The 23,846-nt window shown below is 43.7% G+C and overlaps 1 protein-coding gene across 1 annotated transcript; it reads left to right on the forward strand.

Moving 5' to 3' along the window:
* Window positions 1–13,722: 13,722 nt before the first annotated feature.
* LOC311111008 (polyribonucleotide nucleotidyltransferase 1, mitochondrial-like) lies at window positions 13,723–23,745 on the forward strand. The gene is made up of 28 exons (XM_084153692.1): window positions 13,723–13,939; window positions 14,249–14,309; window positions 14,403–14,477; window positions 14,751–14,856; window positions 14,974–15,023; window positions 15,135–15,198; window positions 15,288–15,335; window positions 15,425–15,538; window positions 15,663–15,849; window positions 15,939–15,990; window positions 16,080–16,137; window positions 16,532–16,628; window positions 16,712–16,814; window positions 16,978–17,048; window positions 17,162–17,198; window positions 17,309–17,375; window positions 17,584–17,673; window positions 17,817–17,870; window positions 17,969–18,078; window positions 18,213–18,284; window positions 18,377–18,440; window positions 18,549–18,632; window positions 18,717–18,800; window positions 22,455–22,561; window positions 22,722–22,777; window positions 22,931–23,009; window positions 23,233–23,280; window positions 23,368–23,745. Exons 1-28 carry the CDS (start codon window positions 13,821–13,823, stop codon window positions 23,521–23,523), a joined length of 2,313 nt encoding a protein of 770 aa, XP_084009818.1. The 5' UTR covers window positions 13,723–13,820; the 3' UTR covers window positions 23,524–23,745.
* The last annotated feature ends 101 nt before the right edge of the window (window positions 23,746–23,846 follow it).

Below are 23,846 nucleotides of genomic sequence, written 5' to 3' on the forward strand. Positions count from 1 at the left end.
AATGGGTCTGAGGGCTTAGCTAAAATCAATGTATAGAAGCACATCACTTTCCCTGATAGAATTACTTGAGGTGATTCATCAGTCTGCTGAGATAAGGAAGGAGAGCTTCTGAACTCATTTGAATAACTCCAACAACCTTAGGCACCTCCTCACTCACAGTCTAGACTAATCATTACCCTATTGGTGTCACCTGTGTCTTCCTGTTCACCTGTGTATTTATGCCCTCACTTCCCTGTGTTCCCTTGCTCTGTTTTCTCTGCTAGTTCTCGATGCCAAACAGTATTAATCAGTGTCTGATCGCGAGACGTATGAACTGGTACTTGAGAAGTGTTCTCCCTGTTTCATTGTTGTTTTCAGGCGTAGTTAGTATTTCGTATGTTTGCTGTCAGCCTGTTTTTGGAGACCAATTTGCTCCTCCTTTATTTTTTAGTGACAAGTCCGTTATTTTGTATCCTGGTTTTGGGACCACCAGTAAAGATCCTTGTTTCACCATCTCTGCCTACTGCCTACTGTCTATCCTGCACCACACCTGGGTCACACCTCACACCAACCCTTACAGAAAACAGAGCCAATATGGACCCAGCGGAGGCAGCACAGTATCGTAGCGCATTGGCAACGCAGGGCGCTATGCTGAACCAGCACGACTGCAGCCTGCAGCAGATCACAGAGAATCTCCGCCAGCTGACGATTGCCGTGCAGAGCCGGGTGGACACCCGACCAGCCCCGGCAGCCGGCGGAGCGGATGCCGCGGCAGCTGCGTCTCCAGTCTTGCCTGCGACATCGCGAGAACCCCATCTACCACCTCCGGAGAGGTACGACGGACGTCCAGAGGGCTTCAGGGAATTCCTCACCCAGTGTTCCCTGGTATTCAGCCTACAACCCTCCTTCTTCCCGACGGAGCAGAGCCGGGTGGCCTACATTATCACTCTGTTGACGGGTCTGGCCCTTTCCTGGGCTACCGCGGAGTGGGAGAGCCAAACTCCAGCATGCTCCGACTCCTACCAATTCAACCGGGAGCTACGCAAGGTGCTCGACACTTCTCGGGTGGTGTCAGGGTACAAGGCCGGGAGGCGGCTCACGGCATGTCGGCAGGGTGACTGTTCGGTGGCGGGTTACTCCGTGGAGTTCCGGACCCGGGCTCGAGAGGCAGGATGGGAGGAGGCCGCCCTGGTCGTCCTTTACGCACAGGGGCTATCGGAGGGGATTAAGGACGAACTCTCCTTCAGGGAGCTGCCTGAGCGCTGGACGGCCTCGTTGACCTCTCGGTGCGGGTAGACAATCGGCGTCGTGAGAGGGTGCACGAGAGAGGGATGACGCAAGGCGCGCTTGTCGAGGATGGAGAAGCAAAGACGTCTGTGCCAGGGACGTTGCCTGTACTGCGGCCAGGCAGGTTACCACTGCGACTCGTGCCCGGAGAAGCTGGGAAACGGGAGGGCTCGCTAATATCGGGAGGGGTGCTAGCGAGCTGGAACCGAAACCCCAACCCCAAAGACTCCCATACTTTTCTCCCTAAAAGGGTTCAGTGGGCCCGCACTGCGCGTCGGCGCATGCACTGGTGGATTTGGGGGCGTTCCGTTACCCTCTCCGAGCTGGTTCCGGACATGGGCCTGTTCGGCCGGCCGTTGGGGTCGGGCTTCATCACCCGGCGCACTGTCCCCGTGCGTGTCCAGGTGACAGGGGGGCTATGGGAGGATATCCAGTTTTTCATTGTGGACTCTCCTGAGTGTCCCCTCGTCCTCGGGCACCCTTGCCTGGTCGCCCACAAACCCCGGATAGACTGGTCCACAGGGCGGCTCATCCTGGAGGGAGGCTCCGCCTCCGTCCTGTTCCGGTCTCCGCCGATCATTCATCAGCCCAAACCACCGTCCCAGACCACCTACCAGCCTCACCTCTTCCCCAGGTCCCGTACTCCGAACCGCCTACCGCCCTAGCGGTGGTTGCCACCGGGAGGACGGCGGCTACAGACTCCGTCACCGGCCCAGACCTGGCAGGCGTTCCCCGGGAGTTTTGGGATCTGGGGGAGGTGTTTAGTAAGAGGCTTGCCAAGGGCCTACCTCCTCACAGGCCATACGACTGCGCTATCGATCTCCTGTTGGGCACCATTCCCACACGAGGGCGATTGTTTTCCTTGTCCCGGCCGGAGACGCTGGCCATGAGGGAGTATATTGACGAGGCACTCATCGAGGGTCACATCCGTCCCTCTACCTCACCCGTGGGCGCGGGCTTCTTCTTCGTGGGGAAAAAGGATGGTGGGCCGTGCATTTATTACCGGGCGCTCAATGACATCATGGTTAAGAACCGCTACCCACTCCCCCTGATGACGACGGCATTCGCGTCGTTGCAGGGAGCCCGGGTCTTCACCAAGCTGGACTTACGAAATGCCTACAACCTGGTGAGGATTTGGGAGGGGGACGAGTGGAAGACGACTTTTAACATACCCACTGGGCATTACGAGTACCAAGTCATGCCGTTTGGTCTAACCAACGCGCCTGCGGTGTTCCAGGCGTTGGTCAATGACGTGCTCCGGGACCTCCTCGACTACAGCATCCTCGTGTATTTGGATGATATCCTAATATTTTCAAAGGACATGAGTGAACACCAGCAGCACGTTCGGCAGGTCCTCCAACGCCAACTCTGTCACCAGCTCTACGTCAAGGCGGACACAAAGAGCTCACCTCAGCCCGCGGCAGGGCTGCTCCCAAGCGCCCCTTGTCCCACATCTCGCTGGATTTCATTTCCGCCCTACCCCCTCTGATGGATACACAGTCATCCTGGTCATTGTGGACTGGTTTTCGAAGGCTGCCCACTTCATTCCCCTTCTCAAACTCCCGCCGTCCCGGGAGATGGCTAAGTTGGTGGTGCAGCACGTTTTCCGGGTCCACGGCCTTCCCCAAGATGTGGTGTCGGATCGGGGTCCTCAGTTCGCCTCCAGGTTCTGGAAAGCATTCGCCACCTGCCTCGGCACCTCCATCAGCTTGTCTTCCGGCTTCCATCCTCAGTCGAACAGGCAGACGGAGCGCCTCAACCAGGATCTGGAGGGGGTGCTGAGGTGCTACGCCTCTAGCAACCCAGCTACGTGGAGTCAGCGACTGGTGTGGGCGGAGTACGCCCACAACACCCTTCTCTGCTCGTCCACCGGCCTGTCCCCCTTCCAGTGCCAATACGGGTACCAAGAAGCTGTTCCCCCCGGTTCGTCGGGCCATTCAGAGTGGTCCAGCGAGTCAACCCAGTGGCCTACCACCTGCAACTTCACCATGCGGGTGCATCCCACATTCCATGTGTCCCTCCTCAAGCCCGTCGCCACCTGTCCCCTGGCTCCCCCTCCTCGTCCTGCTCCCCCGCTGCGCCTCGTCGGAGGGCAGCCAGCTTTTACTGTGGACCGGATCCTGGACTGCCGGCAGGTGGGGAGGGGGCTCCAATTTCTGGGAGGGTTATGGGCCGGAGGAGCGGTCCTGGGTGCCCAGGAGGGACATTTTGGACCCAGGGCTGATAACAACATGGAGGCACCGAGGTGAACGGCTGGGGCCGTTTGTCGGGGGGGGGGGGGGGGGGGGGCACTGTTAAAGGAGGGGGTCGCAGTTCCGGAGCAACCCACTAGGTATCATCCTCCGACAACCTTAGGCAGCTCCTCACTCACAGTCTGGACTAATTATTATCCTATTGGTGTCACCTGTGTCTACCTGTTCACCTGTGTATTTATGCCCTCAGTTCCCTGTGTTCCCTTGCTCTGTTTTCTCTGCTAGTTCTCGATGCCAAACAGTACTAATCAGTGTCTGATCGCGAGACGTATGTACAGGTACTTGAGAAGTGTTCTCCCTGTTTCATTGTTGTTTTCAGTCATAGTTAGTATTTCGTATGTTTGCTGTCAGCCTGTTATTGGAGACCAATTTGCTCCTCCTTTATTTTGTATCCTGGTTTTGGGACCATCTCTGCCTACTGCCTACTGTCTATCCTGCACCGCACCTGGGTCACACCTCACACCAACCCTTACAGTGACTTCCTGTGAACATTATCTCATTCTCCTGGATGTAGGCCTATGTGTATGCTTAAAAAGAGGACGTTGGGTAGACATTCCGTGTGTTCTCTGGTTTGGGCAGGACTTTGGACTAAAATGGATGTTGTCATCCCATTTTTGTAGGAGGGGATTCCGATTCAAATACGCAGCAGGCTAACCCACAGGCCAGGCTGAACACATATATTCTGAAACACTTACAGCTAATTCATACTCATTAAGTCCTCATGACTCATGTAATGCACACCTACCACAATCTGAATACAATTAGGTTTTATGTGGAATTAGTCATGGAGGTTCTTAGTGGAGCTCCATCTTCGTTGTTTTTTTAGAGGGAGAGCAGTGTGTGTTTAGCATTGACCTTTGTTTTGAAAATGGGATCATTCTCATCTCTTTTATTCATCCATTATTCATCATGTTTACGTGGTGTGTCACAGAGCAGACTAATTCATTATTGTGTTGGTGCAGTCATAGAGCGACAGCAGCATTCCTTATGCAGCTTAAACACAGGGAGGGAAAACAACTCAACAAATTCTTTCAACTTGGCTGGCAACTTTCTTAAAAACCCAGAACGCCCCTTTGGCTAAGAAAACTTAAACTCTCCAACGCCAGTGTGCTAAAAAAGAGCTGCAGCAGAGGTGCATGGAAAAAATTTACATTTGAAATCGTGTTAATTTAGCCTAAAGCAAAGATTCCACTGACCAAGCAATGCCGCAATACCAAAGTGCCACGTTTTCTCTGAACACCATGGGCCTTTCAACAGCAGAGAGGGAGAGGCAATTATCCAGGACTCCCTGACCTTGTGTCTCCCTTGGGTCTCTCTCTCTTTTTCTCAGTTTTTCTCTCTTTCTCTCTCACTCTCACTCTCTCTCTCTCTCTTTCTCTCCAGAAGGAATGACTGTTGTTTCCTGTTAGGTTTGTGGTGAAGCATAAATAACTTTTAGAATCTTTAGCCAATATGGGAATGTGTACTGAAATACATCACTATAAACATTACACTATGATAGTCTCTCTAACACAACAAATGATTGACATATGCTTTTGGGATGACTGACCTATTTAGAGCATCCTGTGGGGCTGATATGGGAAATCAAACCAAATGCATCAAATCCCCCTTCCGGTGATATAAAGCCCCTGTGGCAAAAGTCAGCCTGATTACAACAAAAATACCAATACATTCCCTGCTGCTTTCTAACAAGACTACAGTATCAACAGCCCAATGTCAAAATAAATATGTCATGTTAGAGTTTCCTAAGAACTTTCAATGATACCTACAGCTCTGCTACACTGCCATGCACTTCAAGTCTCAGTAATCTAAACGACTGACCGTGCCCAAGAGCTGATGTCCTTTTGACAGGTGAGAAATTAGCAGGACCAAGGATAATCGCCACTACACGTTGCCTGGTAAACTGGGGCAGGGATGAAATGATGTAGAAAATGAAATATAATTCCATTATCGCTCAGCAAAATTGATATTGTACCTTTGCATCTCAAGCTATTGTAGACAGGCTATGGCCAATGTAAAAGCATTTGTTTTTATACGTCATATTGTATTCTATCACCCCATACTCTTTCTAAATATTTGTGTCTCAGACTTCCTGTTGTAAACATATTTACACTGTATTTTCACAGCATGGTCTAATGTGTAATCCCTAAAACACAGTGATGATTTCCTGCCAGACCCCCTTAAACCCACATTTTCAAGCTAATGGTGAAAATCTCATTGGAGTTGCCAAAAATGAATCCCTGTGGTACTTATACAGCCTGTGGTCAGTGTCTAGTTCCACCACAGTATGAGCACCAGCAATGGGTTCTCTCTTTTTAACCAGCGGAGTCCTGGAGTGACCTACCCCCACTCAGAGTTGGGGGAGTAGCCTATGCTACAGCAGAGCATTCTACAACACACAAATGCTTTCCCAATCCTTCAGCATGCATTTCCCAGCACAACTACGATTTGATTTCAGATATGAGGAAAGACACTTCCAGTCCCTATAGACTGGACATGGTGAGTTGTGATCCAAAACGTCACAGTGAAGAAGGTTAAATATCGAATAGATGTTAAATAGATTACCGGTCAATTAATACAATATTGATTTACTTGTATTCCGTTCAAAGCACACACATAATTAGAATTGCATTTCCAAGACTATCTTCTATAAGAAATAAACCATGAAACAATTATTATCTAAGTGCAATCTGACGGTAATGTTCAGTGATTGGTCCATAAGACACTGATGGTCCTTGCCTCTGGATATTGTAAGGACAGGAGCTCTCAACCTGTTCAAATCCATGGCAACTGGATAAACCTAATAGAATCTCTGGGGGAAAAAAACTGCTGACACTAATCTGTTGCCATACCAACCACAGCCTGCCACCCAATCCTCAGCATGGCTGCTCACACTAATCTCCTTTTATTATAGGCAGGATGCCCTCCTGAGGTACAGCAAGGGGATCTTTTTGACACATGAGGCATGGCGTGTAACAGTGAGAAATTTGACCCCCCCCTCAAAAAAATAAAAATAACCTACACCTAAATGTCCAGTAACAAGCAATAATAGCCTAGATAGAATATATCCATATCTACTGAATTAGTCCCCCAAAGAAGTGAATAATTCAATTATACACAGTATATCAATATATATATATATTTTTTGACAATCTGATTTTCTTCGCCAATTATTGATTCTACCGATGTATACAACATACCTATACATTTCTAAAGTGAAAGAAAAATCTGGGGCCCGTAGTTTTTCCTGATCTGGTAACCTAACCAGGTAAAACTCTTGACCTTATATGTTATTAAGCTGTTGTAAAAAGGTTGGCTATGATGGGACCAGAATTTGTCTTATCAGGTCACATGGTTTTTAAAAACTCCTGGATGAAAACCTTGTCAAACTGCAGCAACCTTGTAATTGTTCATATGAATTATATGTTAAAGAAGGACTAGGGGGGTCACCTATACACAGACACAGAGAAAGAAAAAGATTGGACAATAAAACTCACAGGGCGTTCTAAGAACGTTGTGTGCTGGTCCCAAGGGAACGTTCTCTGGGGGATCTTTGTCTAGTTCCCTGTAAGTTCCCTGGAACTCACTGAGGACCATATCAGGACATTCTCTAGACTTTCATTTTACTAGACCTTAGGACATCGTGTGATGATCGCAAGGGAGCGTTCTCTGGGGGACCTTTTTATAGTTCCTGGTTTGTCCCGGGGACGTTATTAGGATGTTCTTGGGACGTTGTGTCATGGTCCCCTGAATGTTCTTTTTTTTGGTACTTTTACCCCTTTTTCTCCCCAATTTCTTGATATCCAATGGGGAGTAGTTACAGTCTTGTCCCGTCGCTGCAACTCCCGTACTGACTCGGGAGAGGCGAAGGTCGAGAGCCATGCGTCCTCCGAAACACGACCCTGCCAAGCTGCACTGCTTCTTGACACACTGCTCGCTTAACCCGGAAGCCAGCCGCACCAATGTGTCAGAGGAAACATTGTACAACTGGCGACCGAAGTCAGCTTGCAGGTGCCCGGCCCGCCACAAGGAGTCGCTAGAGCGCGATGGGACAAGGAAATCCCGGCCGGCCAAACCCTCCCCTAACCTGGACGACGCTGGGCCAATTGTGCGCCGCCTCATGGGTCTCCCGGTCACGGTCGGCTGTGACACAGCCTGGGATCGAACCCAGGGCTGTAGTGACGCCTCAAGCATTGCGATGCAGTGCCTTAGACTGCTGCGCCACTCAGGAGGCTCCCTGAATGTTCTTGGGACGTTGTGTCATGGTCCCCTGGAGTTTTTTGTCACGTGATGGTCACAGGTGTCCAAAACCATTATAAGTAAAGTAATGAAATGGTATGGGGGTTTTAAGGTAAGCGGTACACTGTTCAGCTAAAATAGTGTACAAATCTTTAATCAATGACAATATGATTACTTTTGACATGATCACTTAGTACTGACTTTTCAATATGATCCCACCTGGGATTTAAACTTACTACCTCTGAATTTGGGGTATGTTGATCTTTCTGCTGCACCACAATGTCTGAATTTCAGAAGTCCCCTATACATTCATTACCTATAATACATATTTGCACTTAGCGAAAGAGTGTCGCTATATTTAGTGAGTTTTCAGACCCCTCTAGCGACACATTTTCAAAAAAGCGACTAGCGACAAAGATAGCGACTTTTTCTGGTGCTATTGGAGACTTTTGGAGACTCTGACGTGAAAGCACGTATCGTTCTTACTCTTCTCAACGAGCAGCAGGTGCTGCCGTGGGCCCAACCCCCGTCCCAAAGCACTCACAGGCGGCCCAGTCCTCGCGCAGCAGTCCCTCCCAGCTGCAGTCAGAGCAGGAGATGTTCACCCCTCCGCGTTCAGACTGCAAATGAATCGCGCATGCGGGAAGCCTGGCTGATCCCGCCCTGGCTTACATTCAGGGCGGGATGTAAATGTAGGGTGTTTTTTACTCACTTTTTGTCTCTCCCACGACATTATTCCTCTCTCCTACATCGTCCATTACAATTACATGCAAATTATGCAAATTAGGTGATGCCGTCATTTAACGACTTCTAGCGACTTTGAGGACAGCCAATAGCTACTTTCCTTACTGAGGAGTTGTCAACACTGATCAGGGACTTGATGCCAAGGGGTGAAGCCTAATGAAACTAGGGGAGGAGAGGGACGTTTCTTTGCGACCATCAGGTGACGTCCCCGGTACAAACCGGGAACTAGACAAAAACCTCCTGGGGACCATGACACAACATCCCCGGAGGGGAACGAGGCAGTAGATGAACAGGCTAAACAAGCACTTAGTAGTGGGGATGTTGATGTTGAAGTGTCAATGAGCAAGGCAGAGGCAAAAAGACTGATACATACAGTGATGGTGCAGAGATGGCAGGAGCAGTGGAATATAAATAATAAGGGAAGGCATTTATTTCAAGTACAGAGGAAAGTCGGGGAGGGGAGGACGGCAGGAAGGGACAGAAGAGAGGAGGCTATATTTACAAGATTAAGGGTAGGACACAGCCAGTTGAATAAGACACTAAGCGTGATAGGAAAGCATCCATCAGGAAAATTTGATTATTGTCAGGAAATAGAGACTGTGGAGCATGTATTGCTACAGTGTGGGCAGTATCAGAGGGAAAGAGAGAGGATGAGATTAAGTATGAGGGAGAAGGGGATACAGGAAATTAGTTTAAAGAGTATATTGAGTAGAACGTCATTAGATATAGTATCACATATTTTGTTGTCTTTTTTAAGAGAAACTGGGTTGGCAGGTAGGATTTAGTTTATCCCTGTCTCTGGCCCACACTCCAGTACGGTAGGTGGCGGTAATGCACCGTAACGTTGGATGCCAACCGCCGATAAACCCTGAAGAAGAAGAAGAAGAAGAAGAAGAAGAAGAAGAAGAAGACACAACATCCCAAGAACGTTCAGGGGACCATCATACCGGAGGAAAGTGGAGAGCGTGCCTTCAGCTTTGTGCGTTGTGCCCGGGCCCGCGCCACCTGCTATTTCCGTTAATCGGATTGGTCAAGACATGCACAGAGCCTGCAGCAGCACTCCGATGTGTAGGACAGAGAAATTGTTTGCGAGTTGGCAAATTGTTTTTTTTAAAGATGCACTTTGCCCTTCTTTTTAACGCTCTTTGCATCAATGTATTATATTAAACTAAATCAAAAGTGGTGAGGCGGTGTCACACCAGATTGAAAAGTGCTGGGGCAAATGCACCTCACCACACGTTTTCTGCCGGCCCTTCCATAATTATGGTGGAAACCACAGGAGGTTGGTGGCACCTTAATTGGGGAGAACGGGCTCATGTTAATGACTGGAGCGGAATTTGTGGAATGGTATCAAATAAATCAAACACATGGTTTCTAGGTGTTTGATGCCATTACATTTGCTCTGTTCCGGCCATTATTATGAGCCATTCTCCTCTAAGCAGCCTCCTGTGGTGTAAGCAGCATTGGCAGTCATTACAGTGGGGCGGCAGGTAGCTTAGTGGGTAAGAGCGTTGTGCCAGTAACCGAAAGGTCGCTGGTTCTAATCCCCGAGCCGACTAGGTGAAAAATCTGTCGATGTGCCCTTGAGCAAGGCACTTAACCCTAATTGCTCCTGTAAGTCGCTCTGGATAAGAGCGTCTGCTAAATGACTGTAAATGTAAATGTAAATGTTACAGGTGTGAATCATTTTGAATAAGATGAGTACTGTGGTGGCAGCATCATGTTATGTTACCGGCAGGGGCTGGGGAGTATGTTAGGATCAAAAGAAATATGAAAGGAGCAAAAACTGGTAAAAAGTTAGAGGGAAACCTGTCATAGTCTTCTGAAAACCTAACTCTGCTATAGCTTTATTTTTCAGCGGAACAATTACACAAATTCTAATGCTAAAAACACATCAGAATGGCTTTCCAAGAGGTGTTGGGTGTTCCTGGATGGTCTAGTAGTCTCAGTCCTGACCTAAATCTGCTTGAAAATCTGTGACAAGCATTGAATATTGTTGTCCATCAATGATTCCCAACCAAATTTACTGAACTTGAATAATTTTGACCAAAAAAACATGGATATGTTGCCCTAAGAGTTGTGCAAAGTTAGTAGAATTGTATTTAAAATGATTCACAGCTGTAATGACCTCCATGCAGGTAATTATCATATATTTGTTTATATAGAAATGCTATTATTGATAGCAGAAATTCGAATTATTGATGGACCCTCACCACCATTCACCACTGAAAGTAAATCAATAATATTGATCTGTTGAATACTACAAAACAGTGGTTGTCTAATTTTATTTTAAATCCAGGGAATTAAATAGGTTTTCAAAGTGTAAGAAAACAGAAGGGTCACTTTACATAACCTTAGAACAAGATAGGGTATAGCCTAAATGCCTGGGTAATACCAATAACTGACTATAAAGCAGGTAAATATACAGTGTAAGGGATGACCATTATTTCATGATGAGGAAGCTGATAGTACTGTGTTGACCAAAAAAGCATATTCTTATCTTACAAGTCCTTCAACATATCCTCACATTGTGATGTAGGCTGAAACAGTACAGTTACAGCATGGCTAGCAAGCCTCACATTGTACAACCACAGATTTCTGGTTTATCATACTTCATTATCCCTATGTGCTTCCCAATAATATCTAATTTCTTCTGCAGTGTGCACTCGTTAACTACTTCCCAAAAATGTAAAAGCATTGGATTGGTGGAGGCATGGGCTAGTGGGAGTTTCCACAATATTTCTTATACCAGTCATTTTCGTTCAAACCAGTGAAGGGGAGTGCACACTTTGGGAGGAAGAAGAGATCATTGGGACATGACCCGTGTGTATCATGTTAATTGTGAGGACAGAGCGCCCTCTTGTGTTCACATTTCTAAACAGCACTGTACCAGAGATTGTTTAAAGTAATGTAGGCAATGTACCACTCAACAATCCCAATGAAAAAGGTACTATCTATCTATCAATAGCTAGGTTTCCATCCAATTTGTGACGGATTTTCATGTGAATACGCTACAATCTGCATAAAACAATATGCGCATTTTCCCACCAGGAGACTTTTTTTTTTTGCGGATAAAAGCGCTGTGCGTGATGACGCAGTGCACATACAAAATAATTGTACCGTTCAATTCCCATGGACCGAATTACATTTTTTTGTTAAATGGGTTTCTATCCCATTTTCAACTCTACTGATCGGTTTGTCACAAAAACTGTTGCGCAATATAGCCAATGAGCCCACTCTGAGCCCACACGCGCTATAGCCAACAGCTCGCAGATACAGTGCGTGTAGGATTAAGAGCGATATTATTTGTATTGGTCAAATGGCAGTCAATCATCGATCATCATGTCACCAGAATAACACCTTCGATATTTATTGGAAAGGAGCATCAAGCTCATCACCTTGCACATTCACCAGCCTGTGAAATTCATTATGTTATTTATTCTGTAGCCTAATAAACTGCATGCTTTCCAGAGTCTTAGTGGGAGGACCACACAACATATCATCTCGTGACTCCAAGTTTACTTCGATATTTTTGTATTTTATGTTATTTTATTTAACCTTTATTTAACTAGGCAAGTCAGCTAAGAACAAATTCTTATTTACAATGACGGCCTGGGATTACAAATACAAATATTGGACAAAACACACATCACGACAAGAGAGACACCACAACACTTAGAGACCTAAGACAAACAACATCGTATTGCAGCAACATATGACAACACAGCATGGTAGCAACACCACATGACAACAACATGGCAGCAACACAACATGATAGCAGCACAAAACATGGTACAAACATTATTGGGCACAGACAACAGCACAAAGGCAAGAAGGTAGAGACAACAATACATCACGCGAAGCAGCCACAACTGTCAGTAAGAGTGTCCATGATATGTTGGTTATTATATCAATATTTGCGCATAAGGGCGTTTCCACCCACCATTTCTCGCATAATTAATTTTACCGACACAAAAAGATCCCACCATGTCGAAAGAACAAATTATCTGTCGGCATTTATAAAATTGTACCGGCATTTCATGTTTCCATCAGCCCGGTCATGACTTTTTTCATGCGTCAGATAATTAATTAATCAACATGAAATGGTTGGATGGAAACGTGGTTTATGCTAGATTAATTTACTTGATGTTGATGGTTATGGTCATTGTGTGGGATAGTCCCCTGTAGCTCAGTTGGTAGAGCATGGCGCTTGCAACGCCAGGGTTGTGGGTTCGTTTCCTACGGGGGGCCAGTATGAAAATGTATGCATTCACTAACTGTAAGTCGCTCTGGATAAGTCACATTAGGAAAGTAAGCAAAACTAAATTCAAACATCACCCTTCCATCATAGTTTCTTGAGAAAAAAGACGTTTGGCATTTAGTAAATTTGACATATACTGTATGTAATTTCAACAGGAATTGTTCACACTGGCAATTTGATGTGACGCAAATCCTGTTCTTTTGCATATCCGATTTGAATATATTTTTCCTCCATTCTGAACAACCTTAAATCATGGAATCATATATTTCAAGCCATCTTCGTGGGTGGTTTTAAATCAGATACAAATCTGATTCCAGGCCATGGGACTTGTGTCTGAATGGCCAAATCTGATAATATTGCCCTCAAATGGTTTTTAGACTGTTATTTGGCATATCTTGTTGCTTGCTAGCTACTCTGTTGACAGTTTGACAAGAACATGTGGTAGCTAACTAGGTTGTTTAATGTTTAATTACAAACAAATGAGTGAATGTGCTAGTAAGCTAAAAAGTTACCTAGCTAGCTAGTTGACTGCTGTGGCAAGCCAAAAAGGTATCGAACCTTCAAAGCAACTGGGAGACTTCCATGGCAGGTATTGTGGTCACCTAAGCTTGCTACACAACAACTTCTGAGTGAGAAGCACTAGCACTAAACAGCCTACTGCACACACACATCCGACATTACCATGACAACTAGTGTAGCCATGTCAGCAAATTACTACATCTGAACACACACAAATCCGATTTGGTCACTTGTAACTTGCTGTTTGAACAGTCAGTATTCCTAAACGGATTTGATTATTAAGGCCTGCAGTGTGAACAAGGCTTAAATGGGTTGGAGCTGTAAAGTGCTGCGTTGGAACGCCTTGTTTTGGAGATGCACAAATAATATCCAATCACAGAAGGTGGAACCTTTTTGGTCCAATCACAGGCCACTATTTATTAATGACGTACTTCCGTGCATGTGATGAACTGTCATGGCAGCCCACATGCGCATCAAAATTGTGTAAAGGATACCTGTTCAATTAAAAATATATATCTAATGTTAGCTTGTACTTGAATATGATACATTTACTGAGGCTTGGGCCCTCGCTGGCCAGACTAAATGTGCGGTTGTGCCACCAAAGTGTCTGGAACAGCCATGGAACGACACGAAAAGTGGGTGTGAACTTGGGTGAGAAGTAAGTTGACGTCTGATTTAGCTAGCTAGCTAGCTAGTTAGCTAGTTTCATAGCTAGCTGATAACATAACGTTACACAGTGACAGCCAGTCAAGCCTGTGGGCGAAGGTTTCAAGTTCATTATTCAATGCAGGGGTGTGCTTGTTGATTTCATATTGTCATAGTTTGAGTCAAATATATTTATAAGAAGGAATATTCATAGAATATTTGTCCGAGTCCTCCTAAATCTGCGTTGCAGTGATTAATGGTTGATTGACTCCCATCAATTCACTCTAACCTCAAATGTGTTCTTATTTCCCCTCTTTTGAAGAAAACTTGAGATCTCAACAGGGAAACTTGCCAGATTTGCAGATGGGTCGGCTGTTGTGCAGGTATAAATCGTAATAATTTTTTGAGAGTTTGTAAGTGAATATGCACAAGATGCTCAGACCAGTTACTCGGATGCATTCCACCTCTTTTTCCAGCTTGGGGATACAACAGTGATGGTGACAGCTGTCAGCAAAACGAAACCGTCCCTCTCCCAATTTATGCCACTAGTGGTAAGTTAAAGTGGGGTCATATAATATTTTTCAATGCCCTTCAAACATATTTAAAAGCTGCTTTTAGTCTTCCATGTGGGACGGTTCATTATGTGTGATTACATTTTACATTTACATTTTAGTCATTTAGCAGACGCTCTTATCCAGAGCGACTTACAGTTAGTGCATACATTGTGATAATCTCTTTAGTGTAGTAGGCTGTTACATAGTGGTCTTAGGTCCCTTGGAGTGATTCAGGTCCTTTGGCTAGAACAGTGTGTTTTTGATTGACAGGTGGACTACAGACAGAAAGCAGCTGCTGCTGGTAGAATCCCCACTAACCACCTGCGGCGGGAGTTGGGCACCACTGAAAATGAGATTCTGACTAGTAGGCTAATAGGTGAGAAGATGATTCTAACTCCTATGCCATAACTCTTACTCCAGTCCTATATTAGATTTAGTGCAAATACCATTAGCAGACTTTTAACTGTATCTCTTTTTTGTTGTCTGACCTCAGACAGGGCAATCAGACCCCTTTTTCCTGCTGGTTATTTCTATGACACTCAGGTGAGTCAGTATTTGTAGTTAATGTTGTACTTATGTATGGTCATTACCGATATGTTTACACTGTTATTACAACTGTGCTCTTGATTGTAGTCCTGCGGTGTATATTTTCAGGTCCTGTGTAACCTGTTGGCAGTTGATGGTGTTAATGATCCAGATGTACTGGCCATTAATGGAGGTGAGGAGAGATTGATTTCCTTGTAGAAACATTCACATGACCTTTGTTTGACATCGAGTGATAACGTGAACTATTTCTCTTCCCTACAGCCTCTGCTGCTCTTACCCTTTCTGACATTCCCTGGAATGGGCCCATTGGTTAGTATCTCATACAGACCTGTGTCCTTTTGTTTTTATTTGCCTGTATGTGGCTTTAACCATATGGTCTGTGTTTTGTGGATGTTTAGGTGCAGTGCGCATTGGCCTGGTGGATGGAGAGTTCTTGGTGAACCCAACACGAAAGGAAATGGCTTCCAGCACTATCAACCTGATAGTGGCTGGAGCACCTCTCAGCCAAGTGGGTTAGTACTGTAATCCAGCTATATCACACATCCCTTTTTCTCTACCTCAATATCTATATTAAAATGTTAGTGTGTGGCTATGCCATATTCAGTCTAGGTATAAACATCTTTTGTTTTGTCTTAGTGATGATCGAGGCATCTGCTGAGAATGTGTTGCAGCAGGACTTCTGTCATGCAGTCAAGGTTGGCGTGAAGCACACACAGCAGATCATATTGGCTATTCAGCAGATGGCCAGAGAAGCAAAAGTGACCAAGCGCACCCCTCCCAAAATATTTTCTGCGCCCAAGGAAATGATTGAGCACACACGACAGTAAGACACATTTCTTTCTGACTTGATATTTCTCCAATCTCTTAAGTTTTTTTTAATGGTTACATGACAGCACACTGTTTTGCTTTCAGGTTGGCCTCTGAAAAGGTCTATGCTGTTTTCACAGACTTCACTCATGACAAGGTAAGTATTTATGTCTGTGTGTTTTAGCTATTGTGTTTTGGTGGTACTTTTTCATTCAATAAAATCAGTAACTTATTGTGTTCTTTCAGATTTCCAGAGATGACGCCATTAACAAAGTGCGGCTAGAAACAGAGGAACAAATAAAAGGTATGTATCATTGCTATATACAGATGTAGGACCTTAATTTGAGCCTGTTTGCTACAGCAGGAAAAGAATCCTGCAGCAACAGGAAATGTGAATTATGTGGAATTATAATTAATGGGCATTTTTGTAGGGGTTGATACATTTTTCGTAAGGGAAAATGAAGTCCGAATTTCAAAGTGGAAATTACAAACTTCAGAACCATTTTTAAACCTCAAATACACTACATTTTACTTTTCCTGAATTGCAGGAAACTTCTCCTGCAACAGGGTGACATAATTAAGACCCTACATCTGTACCAAATAAATGTTATGCTATAAGATTTTTGCAACATTCAAGGTCTTGTGTGTGGTCATTTTACTGTCTAACCGCCTACATACAGTATGTCTGTATTCTGTAGAGAAATATCCTCAAGCAGAACCTTATGAGGTGATGGAGTCCTTCAACACGGTGTCCAAAGAGGTCTTCCGCAATCTGGTTTTGAATGAATATAGGAGGTAAAAAGAATGCATGTCTCAGTAGTATTTAGCAAATTGTCATTAATGTCATTAATCATTTCCTTGTTTACCTTGTTTTAAAGGTGTGATGGAAGAAACCTGACTTCATTGAGAAATATTTCCTGTGAGGCTGACATCTTTAAGCCCCTTCATGGGTCTGCACTTTTCCAGAGGGGACAGACACAGGTAGGGATCTGGCGTTATAAAGAAGGGCTCAGAGTAGGCGTGCTATTCATTTTGGGGACATTGGAAAGTTGAAGAGAGGAGAAATGTATTTGCGGAGTCTGATTTGTTTTGGGTTGTTTTTCATTGTATCTTTAGCCTAGTTAATAAAGCCTTTTCTCTCTAGGTTCTGTGCTCTGTAACATTTGACTCCTTGGAGTCCAGTATTAAAACAGACATCATTACTACAGCATTAAGGTAAACTTATACATAATTAATTACAGTGCTCTTGAATGCAAGTTTCAAGCAAGTGTTAAATGTAATGTGTGCATATATAGGTTAGCTGAAACAAGTTGCTCTCCTTTTAACAGTGGAGTCAAAGACAAGAATTTCATGCTTCACTATGAGGTGAGTATGACATTATACAAATAAGCAGGATTCCAGTAGGATTTGCTTATTAGTTTGGTATTGCACAACAAAACATCTGCATGGGCTGAAATGATCTTTTTCTGTTTCAGTTTCCGCCTTACGCAACCAATGAGATTGGAAAGATGAGTGGAATGAACAGAAGAGAGCTTGGTCATGGTTAGTATGTTGGTATGGATTAAAAGATGAACAGAAGAGAGCTTGGTCATGGTTAGTATGTTGGTATGGATTAAAAGATGAACAGAAGAGAGCTTGGTCATGGTTAGTATGTTGGTATGGATTAAAAGATGCCCATGGGTAGTGTGTGGGTGGCATGCCTAAGTTCATGTGACTATTTAAATAATATTCTCTTTCTCTATGTTGACAGGGGCACTGGCAGAGAAGTCTTTGAGACCTGTCATCCCAAAAGACTTTCCCTTCACTATTAGAGTCACCTCAGAGGTTTTGGAGTCTAATGGTGAGTTCTGTGGATGACTTCCATTTTGCTTCTACATTTTAAGACCATTTCTTATTATAAGCTTAGTTGCCAAATCTTAGTCATTTCATTGACTGTATGATGAGCCTCGGCTCTTTCTTTCTCTCACACACTCGTTCTCTCAGGGTCCTCGTCGATGGCGTCAGCATGTGGAGGCAGTCTGGCTTTAATGGACGCTGGTACTTCATGCTTTTGAAGTGGAAAATAAACATGTCATTTTACATTTTTGTTGATGATCCTTCCATTTGCAGTGAAATGTAATACGTTTGTGTTCCAGGTGTGCCTATTACATCAGCTGTGGCAGGTGTTGCTATTGGACTCATATCCAAGGCAAACCCAGAGAAGCCATCAGAAATCCAGGACTACCGAATACTGACTGATATTCTGGTACCCAATATTACTAGTATTTCTCTCACCAATCCTAAAGCTAACTACATTTTCTATGGAATATCACATGTGTACTATAATCATGAGATCCCCTGTCTGTAGAACTGTTTTATTTGTGTTTTCTGTCACAACAGGGAATCGAGGATTACCTAGGAGACATGGACTTCAAACTGGCAGGAACAAATAAGGGTATCAATGCCTTACAGGTACTGTAGCTGAACATCCATTGGTTTCTCTCTGCTGTCGTATTTTGTTGACTGTAGTTATTTTTGCTATAATGTATGCCTCCTCCTTCTAGGCTGATGTGAAGATTCCAGGCTTACCTCTGAAACTTGTAATGGAGGCTATTCAGCAAGCCACAGGTGACATGAAAGACATGCCCCATAAATAGCTATGTAGCTATCTATTCATTCTCTAGAGAGATAAATATCGAAGTCACCAATCCTCATGTCATTCTCATATCCTTACAGTTGCCAAGAGGGAGATTTTGGGCATCATGAACAATACTATTGCCAAGCCCAGGGCTAACAGAAAGGAGAATGGCCCGGTTGTCGGTAAGACTCTCTTGGTTGCTATTCCTTTTTGATTTCCATTATTTATGTATTTTGCGTTTAAGGAATGTTTCCTGTCTGTTGTAGAAAAGGTCAGAGTCCCAGTGTCCAGACGAGCACGCTTTGTTGGGCCAGGGGGCTATAACCTCCGCAGACTACAAGCTCAAACAGGTAACATTTTAATATTTAAAAAACATTATTACTTCATTTGTGTCTACCCCAACACATGATCTCTCTTCATCGGTGCATAGTGTATGGCAGGGTTGGGAGGAGGAATCTGTTCCGAAGTATTCCCACACAAGGGGTCTGAATACTTTCCATTTATACAGTTGAAGTCGGAAGTATACATACACCTTAGCCAAATACATTTAAACTCAGTTTTTCACAATTCCTGACATTTCATCCTAGTAAGAATTCCCTGTCTTAGGTCAGTTAGGATCACCACTTTTATTTTAAGGAATGTGAAATGTCAGAATAATAGTAGAGAATGATTTATTTCAGCTTTTATTTTTTTAATCACATTCCCAGTGGGTCAGAAGTTTACATACACTCAATTAGTATTTGGTAGCATTGCCTTTAACTTGTTTAACTTAGGTCAAACGTTTCGGGTAGCCTTCCACAAGCTTCCCACAATAAGTTGGGTGAATTTTGGCTCATTCCTCCTGACACAGCTGGTATAACTGAGTAGGCCTCCTTGCTCGCACACGCTTTTTCAGTTCTGCCCACACATTTTCTATAGGATTGAGGTCCGGGCTTTGTGATGGCCACTCCAATACCTTGACTTTGTTTTCCTTAAGCCATTTTGCCACAACTTTGGAAGTATGCTTGGGGTCATTGTCCATTTGGAAGATCCATTTGCGACCAAGCTTTAACTTCCTGACTGAGGTCTTGAGATGTTGCTTCAATATATCCACATAAATGTCCTTCCTCAGGATGCCATCTATTTTGTGAAGTGCACCAGTCCCTCCTGCAGCAAAGCACCCCCACAGCATGATGCTGCCACCCCCATGCTTCACGGTTGGGATGGTGTTCTTCGGCTTGCAAGCCGCCCCCTTTTTCCTCCAAACATAACGATGGTCATTATGGCCAAACGGTTCTATTTTTGTTTCATCAGACCAGAGGACATTTCTCCAAAAAGTATGATCTTTGTCCCCGTGTGCAGTTGCAAACCGTAGTCTGGCTTTTTTATGGCGGTTTTGGAGCAGTGGCTTCTTCCTTGCTGAGCGGCCTTTCAGGTTATGTCGGTATCAGACTCGTTTTACTGTGGATATAGATACTTTTGTACCGGTTTCCTCCAGCATCTTCACAAGGTCCTTTGCTGTTGTTCTGGGATTGATATGCACTTTTCGCACCAAAGTACGTTAGTCTCTAGGAGACAGAATGCGTCTCCTTCCTGAGCGGTATGACGGCTGCGTGGTCCCATGGTGTTTATACTTGCATACTATTGTTTGTACAGATGAATGTGGTACCTTCAGTCGTTTGGAAATTGCTCCCAAGGATGAACCAGACTTGTGGAGGTCTACCATTTTTTTTCTGAGGTCTTGGCTGATTTCTTTTTGATTTTCCCATGATGTCAAGCAAAGAGGCACTGAGTTTGAAGGTAGGCCTTCAAATACATCCACATGTACTCCTCCATTTGACTCAAATGATGTCAATTAGCCTATCAGAAGCTTCTAAAGCCATGACATCATTTTCTGGAATGTTCCAAGCTGTTTAAAGGCACAGTCAACTTAATGTATGTAAACTTCTGACCCACTGGAATTGTGATACAGTTAATTATAAGTGAAATAATCTGTCTGTAAACAATTGTTGGAAAAATTACTTCTGTCATGCACAAAGTAGATGTCCTAACCGACTTGCCAAAACTATAGTTTGTTAACAAGAAATGTGTGGAGTGGTTGAAAAACAAGTTTTAATGACTCCAACCTAAGTGTATGTAAACTTCCGACTTCAACTGTGTGTGTGTGTGTGTATATGTATATGTGTGTGTGTGTGTATATGTGTGTGTGTATATATATATATATATATATATATATATATATATATATATATATATATATATATATATATATATATATATATATATATATATATATATATATATATATACACACACACACACACACACACACACACACACACTACCAGTTGAAAGTTTGGACACCTACTCATTCAAGGGTTTTTCTTTATTTTTTACATTGTAGAATAATAGTGAAGATATCAAAAATGAAAAACATATGGAATCATGTAGTAACCAAAAAAGTGTTAAACAAATCTAAATATATTTTATATTTGAGAATCTTCAAATAGTCACCCTTTGATGACAGCTTTGCACATTTAGCATTCTCTCAACCAGTTTCATGAGGTAGTCACTTGGAATGCATTTAAATTAACAGGTGTGCCTTCTTAAAAGTTAATTTGTGGAATTTCTTTCCTTAATGCGTTTGAGCCAATCAGTTGTGTTGTGACAAGGTAGGGTTGGTATACAGAAGATGGCCCTATTTGGTAAAAGACCAAGTCCATATTATGGCAAGAACAGCTCAAATAAGCAAAGCGAAACGACAGTCCATCATTACTTTAAGACATGAAGGTCAGTCAATACGGAAAATGTCAATAACTTTGAAAGTTTCTTCAAGTGCAGTCGCAAAAAACATCAAGCGCTATGATGAATCTGGCTCTCATGAGGACCGCCACAGGAATTGAAGACCCAGAGTTACCTCTGCTGCAGAGGATGTTCATTAGAGTTACCAGCCTCAGACATTGCAGCCCAAATAAATGCTTCAGACACAGACACATCTGAACATCAACTGTTCAGAGGGGACTGTGTGACTCAGGCCTTCATGGTCGAATTGCTGCAAAGAAACCACTACTAAAGGACACCAATAAGAAGAGACCTGCTTGGGCCAAGAAACACGAGTAATGGACATTAGAACAGTGGAAATGTGTCCTTTGGTCTGGAGTCCAAATTTGAGATTTTTGGTTACAACCGCCGTGTCTTTGTGAGACGCGGTGTGGGTGAATGGATTATCTCCGCATGTGTAGTTCCCACCGTAAAGCATGGAGGAGGAGGTGTTATGGTGTGGGGGTGCTTTGCTGGTGACACTGTCTGTGATTTATTTAGAATTCAAGGCACACTTAACCAGCATGGCTACCACAGCATTCTGCAGCGATACGCCATCCCATCTGTTTTGGGCTTAGTGGGACTATCATTTTGTTTTTCAACAGGACAATGACCCAACACACCTCCAGGCTGTGTAAGATCTATTTGACCAAGAAGGAGCGTGATGGAGTGCTGCATCAGATGACCTGGCCTTTCCAGGTGAAGCTGGTTGAGAGAATGCCAAGAGTGTGCAAAGCTGTCATCAAGGCCAAAGGGTGGCTATTTGAAGAATCTCAAATATAATATATATTTTGATTTGTTTAACACTTTTTTTTTATATATGTTATTTCATAGTCTTGATGTCTTCACTATTATTCTACAATGTAGAAAATAGTAAAAATAAAGACAAATCCTTGAATGAGTAGGTGTGTCCAAACTTTTGACTGGTACTGTATATATAGCTCTCTCATTCGGAAAGTGTTTTATTTATGTATATATGCGATCGTATACAAATGTAAGCAAGGTTTGAAATTATTATGTTTTAGTCAAATGTTATGTCTGTTTGGAATTCTTGCGGTCAATTTACTAATTATTTGTAATTATGTTCCGGCCCCCTGACCATCCGCTCAAGAAAGAATCTGCCTGTGGCTGAATCTAGTTGATGATACCTGGTGTATTGGGAAATTACAGGTTGTTGTGTGTGGTTGTTTTGTGTCATTGGATAGGTGTGACGATAAGCCAGGTGGACGAGGAGACCTTCTCTGTGTTTGCACCTACTCCTGGTGCCATGAATGAAGCACAGGAGTTCATCACAGAAATCTGCAAGGATGACGTGAGTCCAACCTAGTCTAATTCCACTGTATTGCCTAATTTCTTACAATTCCTCATTTTTATTTACTCATTAAACATCATTGTACTATATCCTCCAAAAAGGCAATTCTTACCCACATCAGTAATGATATGAATCTGAGGATGTCTGTTTTGCCTTGCAGCAAGAGCAGCAGCTGGAGTTTGGTGCTGTTTACACTGCCACCATCATGGAGATAAGGTACACACTGCTGCATTATTGGAGGCTGCTGTTTCATCTAATGTGATGCAGCTACAGTCTGGTTTTTAAACATTGTGTTCCATTGATTGAACATTGGATTGCTAAACGGGTAGCTTCATGACTTGCTGCACTTCTGTCTCCCTTCCTTCACAGGGACATTGGTGTCATGGTGAAGCTGTATCCCAACATGAGTGCTGTTCTGCTCCATAACTCTCAGCTGGACCACAAACGGGTAAGAGTCTAGTCCCAGAATACCATGCAGGGATTACAGGAACTTCAACATATATTATGTTTTACAGATGTTACCAGTTTGGAAAAGGCTGCATGTGTTGCCTTGTTTTCTGTTTATTTACATGAGAAGTTGTATATGGGATAAAAAATAATCCATTAATAACAAATGTTTCAGCTAAAATTGTTGGCAGAGTGAAATAATTGTACACACTGAATTTGTCCAGATAAAACACCCAAGTGCTCTTGGATTAGAGGTTGGACAGCAGATTCAGGTATGTATTGCATTCTTCTGACCTTTAGTTCTTAATTCGCTTGACTTCTTGACTGATAGTCTTTCTCTGATGGAATGCTGCCAACAGGTTAAATACTTTGGGCGAGACCCAACAGATGGAAGAATGAGGCTTTCGAGGAAGGTGTTACAATCTCCAGCAGCAACAGTTGTTAAGACACTGAGTGAGAAACAGAGCATCACCATGGGCACAGGGAATGGCCAAGCAACCAGCAACTCCTCTTGACTCCCACTACCAACCATTTGTCATTTACTCACCCAAATCCTTCAAGCACTGGTTACTGTACTCTCATTCTCTGCTGATTTCAGCAATGATATCAGCTTGGTGGCCATACCAGTTTGAGTTGTCAAATAACAAATTTGGCAGGCATTTTATTAGGTGAAGCATTTTTTGCTGTCAGTTTATCTGTTTTATACAATGTGTAATAAATATGTAAACTAAACATTTCATTGTTTTACATTGACTTTAACTTGTGACCACTCATGCCATATTCCAATATTCTACATACTCATTGTTAGTGCTACAATATTTAGAGCTGTTTTAATTGA

The sequence above is a fragment of the Coregonus lavaretus genome (genome assembly GCF_964263955.1).
Source record: "Coregonus lavaretus genome assembly, chromosome: 36".
Classification (NCBI taxonomy): Eukaryota; Metazoa; Chordata; class Actinopteri; order Salmoniformes; family Salmonidae; genus Coregonus; species Coregonus lavaretus.